Here is a 13672-nt window from a genome sequence, read left to right as displayed (position 1 = left end):
ATATTCGTAAATTTTAACAGTACCAAGCACCAATTTTTCTTTTAATATTGTTTTTGGTAATAACTTTGTGATACCTGGTGTTCTATTATTTTAGCACAGTTTAAAAAAAATTGAATTTAATGGAAAATTATTTAATTCTATTCAGTGTAAATTAACAATTTATCAGCTGGTATTATTATTTGAAATTATTCAGATGCAAGGCGAATCAAAACTACAATAAATTTCCAGAATTAGAAAACGAGTTTTCGGTGTTCGTCAGGCGTGTGTTTAGTCTTGAGAATTTTTTTCATGCATTCAACACGTCATAGAATTAATAAGATATAAAACGATGCAACTCACGGCAAAAATTTCTTTTATTGGACAAATAAAAGTTATAAAGTGTTACATCAGTTGTAAAAAAGAGTGTTCAAGGACAAAAAATAATTCAAAAATAATTTTTAAATATGTAATTTTAATTTTTCTTCACTTGTTATTTAATTTCTTTTACAATTTTTTTTTATTTCATCAATTTCTAAATAAAAATAAACTGAACCTTATAAACCAAATGAAATTAAAAGTTAAGAATAAAAAATTTTAATAAAATTATAATTTTTATGTAGTAATAATAATAGTAGTAGTTTTAGAAACCAATAATATTAAATTTATTAGATTTCAGAAGTTTGGAAAATTTCTTAAAATGTTTAAAGTTTTGCATTTTTAAAAATAATTAATTCTTTTGTCTATCAGAGGTATGTAAATTATCACCCGAATGTTCATAAGATAAGTCTTCATCTTGACAAATGAATACTGGTTTCTGGAACAGTTTCCATGTACTGATAATTAAGTGCTTTGTTTATTCATGAATAAATACAATGAAAGTTAATGTTCGAGAGAATAACAAAGTTTCAAGAAATGTGTTTAGTAATTCCGAAGAAATGTTAACAAAGTTATATTAAAGTATAACTGTGTTATAAGTTTAAGTTATGAGTTGTGTTTGACAATTTTTAGTATTAAGGGTACTTATGTACGACAGAGTTAGTTCCGTTTATTATTAAGTAAATAAATATAATTTTAAGTAGATCTGAGGGATGATAATTCGTCGCAAAATAAATTTTTCAATTCAGAAAAATATTTACTGTGATTTTTTGTAGGTGCTTTTTTAAACACGTTTATATTCCCGCTTGATATCACCGTGCCATTCAACCAATATTCCGTGCTACTTAAGGAGCTTCTTTGCACACACTTTTCGGTGTGTAAAATTTAACTTTAGAGGTTATTGTTGCAAAAAATTTATTTTATATTTAAAAATTAAAAATATTATTGATAATATCCACTGAAAGAACAGAAACTAAGTTTTAAGAAAAAAATTTTAAACTTACAAAAATTATTTATTTATATATTTTTCATATATGATCAACATTTTTTTCTAATTGTTTCTTTAAAATTTGTTAAACACGATCAGAATTAAATGAATTATTTTTTTATTTTTAATAATTCTTAACATCTTTACCTCAGGGATTTTTAAACAAATGCACCCCACATAGCACCTGAACTTGCAGCAATATTTCCAATATTTATTCTATATTCTAATATTGGAGAAATAATGGCAATATTATTGACATTTTAAGTGCTGTGGGAGACCATTTTTTAAATATGGTTATCGTGAAACATTTTTTTAAACAAATAACAACATTTGAAAAATGGTGCCTTATTGTTTAAAAATCTCTGTGTTAAAGATGTTAAGAATTATTATTAAAAATCTATTATTCAATTAAATTGGATCATTTAAAAGAAATTAAAGAAGTGCTATCAAAAAAATTTCAATCATATATGTAAAAAATATAAATAAATAATTTTTGTAAATTATTAATTTTTTTCTTAAAACTTAGTATCTGTTATTCCAGCGGATATTATTAATTAATTTATTTATTTATATACATTCCCGCGGACCATTTTTTTGCTCCATAAATGGGTAATTAATCATAATATTATAATTTTTCAAATGTCAAATAAATATTTCTTCTGGAGGTCTACTCTCTAAATCTGAATCAGTCATATTTCACTGATTAGCAGTAGAAATCTACTAATTGCCATAGCGAGAATTGAGCAACTGATAATTAGTAGAAATTTACTGATTGAATCAGTAATATAAACATATGGCAGCGGCCGCAAAATCTACTGATTTAACAGTTAATTTGAAAGGTTATGTTATATACAAATTACTGATTTACATAAGTTATTTTCTATTGCTTGCATATTCACTAATTATATTAGTAAATTTCAAAAAATAACTGAAACTTCAGTTAAAATGAAAAGTACTGATTGAATTAGTAAAATTTCTACTGATTCAGTTTTAGAGAGTATATTCCCGATTAAAAACATCCTTACTAGATTTCCCTAAGATTTATTTTAAGTGTATACATTATTATTATTCTATAATCAATTCTCACGAAATGAAGCTACCTTATCTTATAAATTCATAATAATTTGAAGAATAGAAACTAGATTCTCTCGAGTACAATGTTTAACTTTCTGAAAATTATAGTTACGTTGAATGACTATTTAAAATATAGCAATTCTTGTCATTAGGCTTGAAATATATCGAGTATATCTTGAATTATTCTAAAGAGATAATTAATGGCTCCTATCTTGAAAATCAGCCACGATACGAAAACTATAAACCATCCTTTCACAATTTTGTCAATCCATCTCATTCTGAAAAGAAAAATTGAATAAAATAAAATTACTTAATTATCAGAGACATAATAATTAAATAGAAAAACATATCACTTTAAATATTTTAATTTAAAATAAACAGAACGTTTTATTTCTCAGTTGAGGTATAGTTTGTTTTTTTAATAAAGTAAATTTCAGTAAATGAAAGTTAACAAACAAAAAGTAACGCTTGTTTACTTTTCTTATTTATTTACTTATATTATTATTTTATTATACTTATTAATTAACCAAATAATAATTCTATTGGAAAATTTACTTTTTGAGCAAATCTGTTTAATTTCCCAGAAAAACAGAGATATTCGCATTTCAATCTTTGATTTTTTTTTTAAGGTTTTCGGGTTTTCGGTCATTTTAACTTTAAAGTTATGTTTCTCCGCGGTTTTTTCATCTAAACGATTCTAAAATCTCTAAAAAAAATTTTAAAGTCTAGAAATTCGGCCACATAGATAAGATTTAATAGTGGCAAAGTCGTTTAAGAGTGATCCAAAGGACCATAACTTACGTCTAGAAAAAGCGAATTACAGCTCCTAACGTCAAAAATTGTTTTTTTTTTGCTTGTGAAAAATACATAAGAAAACCAAAAATTAAATTCTTAGGGTAAAAATTGTAGACGCTATGGTAAAGATAAAATTTTTGAGTTTGTCGATAAAAAAAATTTTAGTTAATTGCTATATTTTTTTTGCAATCTACACATGAGAATATCATTTGTACCAATTTCAGCTTTTAAAGTCAATATTTATTAACGGAACCCTAACCAAAATTATGTTTAAACTAAGTTTAATTACAAAATAAAATAATAAGTTACAATTAAATTATTTAAAAGAAAGAAAATGATAAAAAATAAGCTTTTAAGTAAACATAAGGTAAATAAATAAGAATAATTTTTCAGTCAAAAACATTTTGTAAAAACAACTAAAATTTTCTTATAATAATAGAAATATATTTATAAAAGAATACGTACATTACATAATAATAAATATTAATCATAATTCAAGTTTTGAAAATGTTGAGGAAGATTAGGAATTCTATTTTTAAAGCAGGAAACTAGACGCTAATAATTATGTATTAAGAAACTAGTAAAGATAGTGGTAAACAAACAGTTTTTCCCATTACGTCACTCAGACGATCATTAATTATGTTAAATTTTTTAATTTTAATTAGGACTTAGTCGAATAAAATGGATTAATCGTGTGCTTTTCGTAGCAATCGTCATATACATTTTATGTGAATGGAATGATGGGAGGTTGTTGCCATTCGACATGCATCCAATGACGTAATTTGCAAATCACTTTTTATTTCATAAATCCTGTAATAACAATTTATTTATAACGCTTGAGACACTATCTTTCCAATTCAGGTGCATATAGTAAAATTACCGTGCAAAATATAAGCAAAGTGTTTTCTCTAATCTAAACAGAACGAATGTTCTGAAGTCATTCACCTCTCGACATTTCAGTCAAGATGTAAAAAAAATTTTTATTTGATCTCTCTGCAGTGCATTGAAAGATTTTGAAAAAATGTATTATTCTTTTATATGAGAATGAAGAAAAAAAATTTCCTTTACTTTGTATCCATAAATTAATGGACTTGAGTGCAAACTTGAATAAAAAAATGTTTACAGCTGCAAAAGCTGTGAATAAATTAAACTTATCTACGTGGTGATTACAGTATAATCTTTCTCAAATATAAATTGTGTTTATCAACAAGGATATCCTAAAAAATATCTAAATTTGTAAATTTATTTGACTGCGTTTTTTTAAAGACGTCATAATGTCATCAGATATGATTTTAAACCTTGATTTTTATATAAACAATATTCTTTTCTTTCTAAATTACACACGTGACATTTGCAATCTTAACGAAAGTCGTCAAGTAAGTTGGCAAATTAACTTCAGCACATTTTTGCATATACGATTTGCACTTCATATGCTGTAATAAAATAAATCCTACAATTTTGTTCTCTTCTTTGTTATTGGAAGCTTTATAAGTTGGCAAATGCTCTTATCACAAGGAAAAGTTATATTGTTGAAACAATGTAAATTTTTATTTAGATAATTGAAAATGCTCTATTATACTTGGGAGAATAATTGCAGACTACAGAAGATTAAATAAATTCATTTTTTCACAATTTTTTTAATTATAACTAATAATTAATAATTCCTTTCCTTTAATTATAACGAATAATGTTCTACGAATTTGTACTCACTGAAGTGTTTCAAAGAATGTAATTTTCATCTAGCGGAAAATCGGTGAACTATGCATTAAGATTTACTCACAAGTAGGGATAAAAGGAACTGCGCATGTCCAAGTAGTTGAAATAGCGCGCGTGCTAATTTAAAATAATTAATTTTAGAAAACTAATTAAATATCATAATTATATTATTCATTCAATAAATTATTTATACGCCATGTTAACAGTTGTAAGGCTCTAGTAACTAAAGAAACTAATGAAAAACCTTTTATAATAGCTTGTTGGAAAGATCATCTAATTGCGCAACTTTTTCCTAGAGACACATGTACTTTAAAATGTATTGTTTAGCTGCTGCATCAATTTTAAAACAATTTTCAAACTGGCCGGTTTGCCCCACCCCTGAGGTAAACCGGCCAGTTTATTTTATTTTTTTTTTGTATAGAGAATTAGTTGTAAGGAAAACGTCACTAAATATAAAAAATCAATAAACAATCTCCCTAATAAGGAAAATAATAAGAAAGGATTAAATTACAATTAAAGAAACATCTTATTTATTATAAAACAAATATTTTTAACTAATTGTTGTCGTTCAGGAAGAAACGTCTGTCGGTGAACTTTGTAAAACTTCGTAAATCTCCGTAAAGTGGACAAAGATTTACGAAAGCGTGCACGAAGTTTTTTAGCCGATAGGTAATAATTTTCGTGAATTTCTGTTGCAAGGGAAACAGACATAAGTCGGTTTGCCCCACAGGCCCATTTTGACAATTAAGACCTGTATAAAAAAATGCTTAGCAAAATCATTAAATAATATACCGATAAATTTAACTGAGGCATGCACCTTTTAAACCTAAAAAACAATTTCAATAAATATTACACGATTTTCTCACAAATTGCTTAGGAACAGATTCGTAAAAATTTCTAGCGGAAGCGAAAAAACAAACTTTTGTTTATAAAATTGCATAAACACAATCAAAAAATGTCAAACTGAAGAAATAAGTTATTATTAATATAGTCTTTTCAAATTTATAATTGACATATATTTAAAGTTTGACCAATTCTGAGAAACTAACACTCGGCCGGTTTGCCCCAGTCTCCCCTATATTTATTTATTAAAACCAGGGTGTTCAAAAATTATGGAAAGGATCAAGAATCTCGAAAAGCAAGCAAATTTTAACAGAATTACAAATTTGATATTGAATATTAATTTCTCATTTAACCCATTCACTGTCAGCGACACATATATACGTTGTGTCGTAATTATCTTAACACAAAATGAATTAAATTTTCTATGTACACTGGAACGCCAGTTATTCGGAAACTGATTATTTGGAAAGCTTTGGCGCTAAAATGGGGTGAGGAGAAAAGGGAAGTATCTATGAACGCAGTAGCGCATCTATTAAAGAGTCCGTTCCCCGCCTTAATTTAATGTATTATTTTGCAATTATTTATTAGTGTTATATGAATATGATAAAAATTAATAAACTGTGTGACAATTTTGCTGAGTAAAATTTGTTTTATTTATGAAAAATAATTAATATTTCTCACTTAATTAATATTTTCTTTTCTCACGTCTTATGCGTTTAACCTCAATATTGTTGGTTAACTGTCAGACTTTGGTTATGTATTTCAATCGAAGGCAAAATAAAACTTCCTACGGCCCTGCAAGTTTATGCTTTTTCGTCAAGGTGACCTCTCCGGATTATTCGGACACACATCCGAGTTGTCCGGGTATTAATGATATTTGGTTAAGTAATAATTAAATAATTATTTTTAAGTAGTATAACATTGAAAAACAAGTAAAAATCACGAAAATTTTTTTTTTCAATTTAACCCACATTAGGTGCGTATAAGAGTTTTTGGCGTCGCTGAATTCAAATTTGACCTTTAAATTAAAAAATAAAAAATGGCGAACATAATTTTTTAAATTTTAACGGATTTTAATGAAACTTGATATAAAGGGGTTTTCGAAGGTGCTGAATTCAAATTTGATCTTTAATATCCAAAAATATCCCCTTATACTAATTTTTATTGATTTTCGCATAAATTAAACAAAATATGTCCGATATTTTGAATTTTATTTTTGAGGTCAGTTTTGAATTCAGAGGACCCCAAAAACCCTTATATTAAAAGTTTTATTAAATTCCGCATAAATTTTAAAAAATATATCTGCCATTTTTAATTATTTTTTTGAGGTCATATTTGCCCACACAGCACCCAAAATTTCCGGAAACTTGACAGAGCCTCACACGGCAAGGTTAGGAAACTTCAGTGGCAAGGTTCATACAAGTTTGTGTCAATGTTTAAATGTCCGCATGAAAAGAATATTTACACGAAACTTTGAGGAAATATTACACTATAAATATTCACGTGCAATGTTCAGTCAATGTTGTGTAAATATTCACCTATACTTATTATATTAGTAAATAAAATTTTTATAACTAGGCGAAAATGTAATTTCAATATTGACAAAACATTGACTGAACATTGCACGTGAATATTTATGTGTAATATTTCCTCAAAGTTTCGTGTGAATATTCTTTTCATGTGGATATTTAAACATCGACACAAACTTGTATGAACCTTGCCACTAAAGTTTCCTAACCTCGCCATATGAGGTTCTGTCAAGTTTTAGGGAATTTTGCGTGCTGTGTGGGTGAATTCATCGACCCCAAAAACCCTTATATACTAAGTTTCATAACAATTTGTCTACCAGAACCAAACGTAGTTAACGATGCGCGCGAGATCTCTCTATTCTTTCTCTTGTTTTTCAATAAAATTTTATTAATTTTATTATCAGTAACAAGCTCTATTAGCAAGTGATAGTAAATCTTGGTATTAATGCAATTTTTAATTTAAAAAAATGATGCCCAATTTGAAATTATCAACCCCGAAAACCTCAGAATAATATAAGTTTTAAGCAAATATGACGATTTGTTTTTTAAAATAAATAAAATAAAAATGCATGACACGTTCTTCTGAAATGTCTGTTACTACTATGCCCGCATAGAAATTCATATGAATTACTCTCTCTGCCTGGGGATCCCACATAATGATCGAGGCCACAATTTAATCACACTTTACGTTTCTTTCACGTATTCACATATAAAGTTTCATGTTAAAATTAATTTTTTAAATATTTCTATTCTTTTTTCTATAAATAGTTGTGGTGTAATATTATATTAATAAACAATTTAAGAAAATATGTTAGATATATTTTATATAGAAATACTATATTTATTGCTGATTAAGATTTTTGAAAATTACGAAATTGAAGAATTCGACTTTATCAGCAAAGTGACATCTATTAGATGTCATTAAAACTCCTTGGTTCATAGTTAGGTGTTTCATGTGATAATTATATCGATATGATTTGTCGACAAATAATTATCAATTGTTGAATTAATTTTGATCTGAAAAAATAAGCTGCGTGCTCGAGTACACTGTGCATCTGTGAGGACTCGAACCTTCTTAGTTGCTGCCTAACGCGGGACTTCTGCCGACTAATGCACCATGCCAACACAGCCTGAACGACCAAGCCTCTTATTTTTACAGATCAAATTTAATTCAAAAATTGATAATTATTTGTCGACAAATCATATCGATATAATTATCACATGAAACACCTAACTATGAACCAAGGAGTTTTAATGACATCTAATAGATGTCACTTTGCTGATAAAGTCGAATTCTTCAATTTCGTAATTTTTAAGAAAATATGTTTAGAAAATAAATAACTAAAGAAACGTAAATTTATAATATTATGTAAGAAATAATAAATGTTCTTTGTTTTATTATTTTTAAAATTTAATTAATTTTAGGGTAGTGTAAAGCAAACCGGCCCACATCAGTTTCTCAGAATTGACTAAACTGTCAGATATATCGCTTATAAAGAAATTACCATATTTAGCATGTCTTATTTTCTTAGTTTGTCATTTTTTACTTGTGTTTCTGCAGCCCTATGAATTAAAGTTTCTGTTTGATAAATTATTTAACAAATATTTGCAGTTTTAGGGTTCCATACACCTTCGGTGTATAGACGGAACTCTTATGCAAAGACTCTTGCGTCCGTCCCAGGTTTGTACCCCCCCTTGCGGCTACAGTATTTAATATAGAGAGCTGAAATTTGGTACACATACGTATTTTCTCGTGTAGATTACAGGAAAAATATAGCGAGACCGATTGGATTTGATAGTTACGAGCTAGAAAGGAAAAAAATCGGGTTTTTTTCGAAAAAATTGCAAAAAATGACACATTTTTTTACCTTTTTTTACCCCCCCCCTTTCTCATGTCACTCACTGTTGCGTACATAATCGCCATTTTTGTTATGTTTGTCACAAATTAACTGACTCCCCCTCCCCCTTAAAGTGTGACGTAATTTTATGGACGACCCCTTATTACATTAAGTTTCTAAAAAATATTCATAAAATGTTATGAAAGTATTATTTATTGTTTTTTATTTACTGCATTTAATAATATTAAATTAATTTTAGTTTGTTGTTTAAATTTTTTCTTTTGGCAGTAAATTGAAATCTTATAAGATTCATTTTAACCCCCCTTCTGTTAGACCCAAGATAACTCGGGGTGAGTAAATACTTTATATCTTGTCAATAAAACAACGGATTTGCATGATCCAAATTGGAAATTGAAGGTGATGGTCTAGATATTTCAGAAATATATATAAGCAAAGATAAAAAAATTTTTTTATCCCTCAGGCACAAACATGGCGCTTTTAGATACCTGTCGTCCGGGTGTAAAGCCAATCATTTATTCTTCCGCCTGAAAATGGCGTCCATGTTTTCCCTAGGGTAAAAATGAACAGCTGGCTCATGTGTTATTTTTGCCCTAGGGTAAAAATGGACACCATTTTCAAACAGTAGAACCACGAAGTATTATAAGGAGCACTCACTCCACTTTAGCAGATAGCCACGGTTTCGCCAAATCAATTAGAGAAATGTCCCATAACGATTAGGACGCCTCTACAGGAAAAGCTATGTACTTTATAGTTTTTCACAATATGTCTGCGCCTAATATCGTCTGCTATTGCTCGTAAATAAAGACTGTTGACTTTGTGAAATGATGATTTTTATTGAGTTTAATATGACAAATAAATGAAATAAAAAAATAAAAAAGTGCACATATAAAAAAATAACAATTTGTGGAAAGAATTTTGTGAGAACATAAACGTGATAAGTTGGAATTGATTTATGTCTTATTTTTATGTGTTTTCCATTACTTGTCAAGATTAAATAAAAGTGTATATTCTGCAATTTATGAATTTTGTTTAAATTTATAGATTTCCATGTGTACTCTCTAAATTTGAATTAGCTAAAATTTCACTGTTTGAATCAGCGAATAAAGTTTTCACTGCAAATCAGCGGATACAGCTAATAAAATAGCGAAACACGAATCGGCAAACGTCGGTCATTTTCGTCGGAAGATAAATTTATTTTTAAAATGTAGTATTCCGCTGATTGAAATAGTTGTTAGTCGCTGATTCGCAGCTGCATACTTATAGCTTTTTCAATCAGCGACTATTCGCTGCCAATCAGCGGATTTTAGCTGATTCAAATTTAGAGAGTATAAAAAAATTATTTATATAATTTACATTTTTACATCTCATGTATTTATAAAAATACTATTACAATTTTTAGGTTATATCACCATCTGTCACCCATCTGTACACAGAAAATAATGGAAAATTCGATGAATATACTCTCTAAATTTGAATCAGCTAAAATCCGCTGATTGGCAGCGAATAGTCGCTGATTGAAAAAGCTATAAGTATGCAGCTGGGAATCAGCGACTAACAACTATTTCAATCAGCGGAATACTCCATTTTAAAAATAAATTTATCTTCCGACGAAAATGACCGACGTTCGCCGATTCATGTTTCGCTATTTTATTAGCTGTATCCGCTGATTTGCAGTGAAAACTTTATTCGCTGATTCAAATAGTGAAATTTTAGCTAATTCAAATTTAGAGAGTAGTTTGTCCATTCAAATATTTACAAATAAACAACTTGTTTAAACTAATCAAAATTAAATTTCAAAACCGGCCCGTACTAAATACTGCTGCTGAATACAGTGTAAACAAACAACAAACATTCAAGCATAGCAGACGATAAAATCACGTGACCTGTAGTAATTAATTTTCCCGCTAGGGTTGTTAGTATCGTTATGGGACACTTCATTAATTGAATCGGAAAAACATGTGACCAGAATTTTCCGAAACGGCCAATAGAGTGAGTGCTCCTTATAATACTTCGTGAGTAGAACAAATGAATGGCTTTTTCACCCGGCCCTCAGATAACCTAAAATCGCGACGTTTGTGCCTTTGGAATAAAAAAAGTATCGTAAGTAACATGGGTTCAAAGGCAGCCAATTGTTTACGTTGACGTTTGCTAGCACTCGTTCACGTCTCGGGCTGCAAACGCCAACGTAAACAATGGCTGCCTTTGGACCCTTGTTGCTTTTTCTATGCAAAATAAAATGAACCGTTTTGGTACGGATTTTTTGCTATTTAATTAAACAGTAGGAGGGTTAAATGATTTATTTTTTATTAATAAAAGAAATTCTTTTGGAAAAAAATTTAAATAGGAAAATCTGCTTTACATAATAGGATTCCTCTGAAGTTAAATAGAATGTTTTGTCAGAGAGTAATGTTCATACAGTTATCTATTTAATAATTAAATAAGTTATATCTTATACTTTATAATTATTTCGAAAATGTTTGAGAAGTTGTTATTATTTCTTAAATTGAATTTACAGTAAAATAAAAAGAATGTTATAAAATGATAAAATTTGGAAAATTCATATTTTCTTAATTGCTTTCATATTTCTATTAATAATATTATATTTTTTTTCATTTTTGTGAAAAATATGTTTATAACCTTGCAACATTTGCCTTGAAATAAGAATATTTCATTACGTGAAGGATATACTGTAGTTATTTTATCCCAGTTTTTGTTTATTTTTAATCATATTGTGCATATATAAAAAAACAAATAATTGTTTATTTACCCTAACAGATTGAAGAAATAAAATTTTGTATTTGTTTTGTATATATAAAAAATGTATCTTTAGATGATAGAAGATAAACGGGGTCGGCAGCGACGGTAATCGTTTTGGTATATATAGCTTTAATTTTTGATTGCAAAGGTGCTCTAAGTTCTTTCAAGTTATGTAACCCAGTTTCTCTCTAACGAGTTTATCATCGACCAAACAAGTCTTGCGGACAAATTTTGAACACCGCATTGTCATTGTCTTTCTTTTAAGAAGTATTCAGTAATCCATGGTATCTTGTATAAATCATATAAAGAACTCGATTAGCGCACTGACATTTTTTTGTTTTGTTAATTTTAGTGTTTCGAGTTAATAATAATGAAATTTGATAAGCGATTGAGAATCAATTATCGACCACGAAATAATAATCAAAATTTTAAAAGTAAGTGAAAGAAAAAAATAAAATCATGCGCTAATGAAAATTACAAAAAAGTTTATTATTTTTCAATATCTTTTTTCTTAAAATAAGAATTTAAAATTTATTAATATTTAACAGAATTGCTAATTAATTATCTATTAGAAATATTTTTAAAACATCTTTTGTGTATTTTATTACATTTTAACGTTTATTTGAATTTTTGTACTTTTTTGATATTTTATACTGGCTTCCATAAATTTTTTTCTTATTTTTACCATAGTAAGGCGGTATATTTCGCTCAAATTTTTGTGTTTTTTTAAAAAAAATTGTTAAAAAGTAAAAATAAACTTTGGTACTAAAAATATATGTATAATTTCTGACTCTTTCCTATTGTAAATTCCCGAATGAGATCCCGTATAAGATCACTTATGGTTTCTCATATGAGATACTACATGAGATCTTACGAGAATCCTATATGGAAATTCCATATAGAATTCTATATGAGATCTCACATAGGATCCCACATGGGTATATGTAGTAGTTATTTAAAAAAAAGAATGAGACATATTTTAGGTTTTAAACAAAAAAAAATTTTTCTTTATATAAAATGAACTCGAAATTTTGTCAGATTTTACGTGTCTCTTACCGTTTTTGAGATATTCACAAATCTTATTTTTTAAAATTTCGAGCCCATATGGGATCCTATATGGAATCCTGTATGGACACTGATAAGATTCTTCTTACGAGATGTCCTTATCAGATTTCGTATAGAATCTTATATAAGAAACCATAAGCAATCTTACAAAGGATCTCATATGGGAATTAACAGTAGGGTCCTCTTTATAATATAATTGTGTACGTAGAAAAATTAATATATACTATGCACAAAACAACTTATATACCTTTACTATCCACATAGTTCAATTCGAACTAAGGTATTGAAGAAAACGACCCAGATACAAAAAAAGTGCTTAAAATTTTTTAAATTGAAATATTACTACGACTTTGAAAAAAAGTAATTCATTGTACTCCACTATCCACTCTCTAAATCTAAATTAGTCAAAATTTTACTAATTGAATTAGTAACACCATATTTTACTAATGAATTAGTTGTTTCATCACTTTCTACTAAAAAAATAGTCACTTTTTATTACTGAATTAATTAGTAGTGCTTTTTCTACTAAAAAAATAGTCACTTTTAATGACTAAATGAATTGTAGGGATTTTCTTCTAATTTGTCAGTCATGATATGTGCATACATCAAAATAAGCAAAAATAGCTTAATTGTAAATTTTTTAATTTATTATACAACATTTTTCTGTTCCAACCAAAGAAAAATCAGTTTAA

At 27.7% G+C, this 13672-nt stretch overlaps 2 protein-coding genes across 3 annotated transcripts in view; one reads left to right on the top strand and one right to left on the bottom strand.

The window, feature by feature from the left end:
• The window catches only part of LOC127285408 (afadin- and alpha-actinin-binding protein-like), a 100809-nt gene that overhangs the window by 56400 nt on the left and 30737 nt on the right, over window positions 1-13672 (top strand). The window lies entirely within an intron of this gene.
• The window catches only part of LOC127285400 (putative fatty acyl-CoA reductase CG5065), a 40227-nt gene continuing 27365 nt past the window's right edge, over window positions 811-13672 (bottom strand). For both annotated transcript variants that reach the window (XM_051311394.1, XM_051311395.1), the window contains one exon: window positions 811-2694. In XM_051311394.1, coding sequence (XP_051167351.1) covers window positions 2565-2694 — 130 coding nt within the window. In that variant the 3' untranslated portion in view covers window positions 811-2564. The remainder of the gene's footprint in view (window positions 2695-13672) is intronic.

The sequence above is a fragment of the Leptopilina boulardi genome, unplaced genomic scaffold (genome assembly GCF_019393585.1).
Source record: "Leptopilina boulardi isolate dan_hultmark-lab unplaced genomic scaffold, ZJU_Lbou_2.1 LbouV2_332, whole genome shotgun sequence".
Classification (NCBI taxonomy): domain Eukaryota; kingdom Metazoa; phylum Arthropoda; class Insecta; order Hymenoptera; family Figitidae; genus Leptopilina; species Leptopilina boulardi.
The sequence above is the reverse complement of the archived record's forward strand: the minus strand, read 5'-3'. Positions and strand labels throughout refer to the sequence as shown.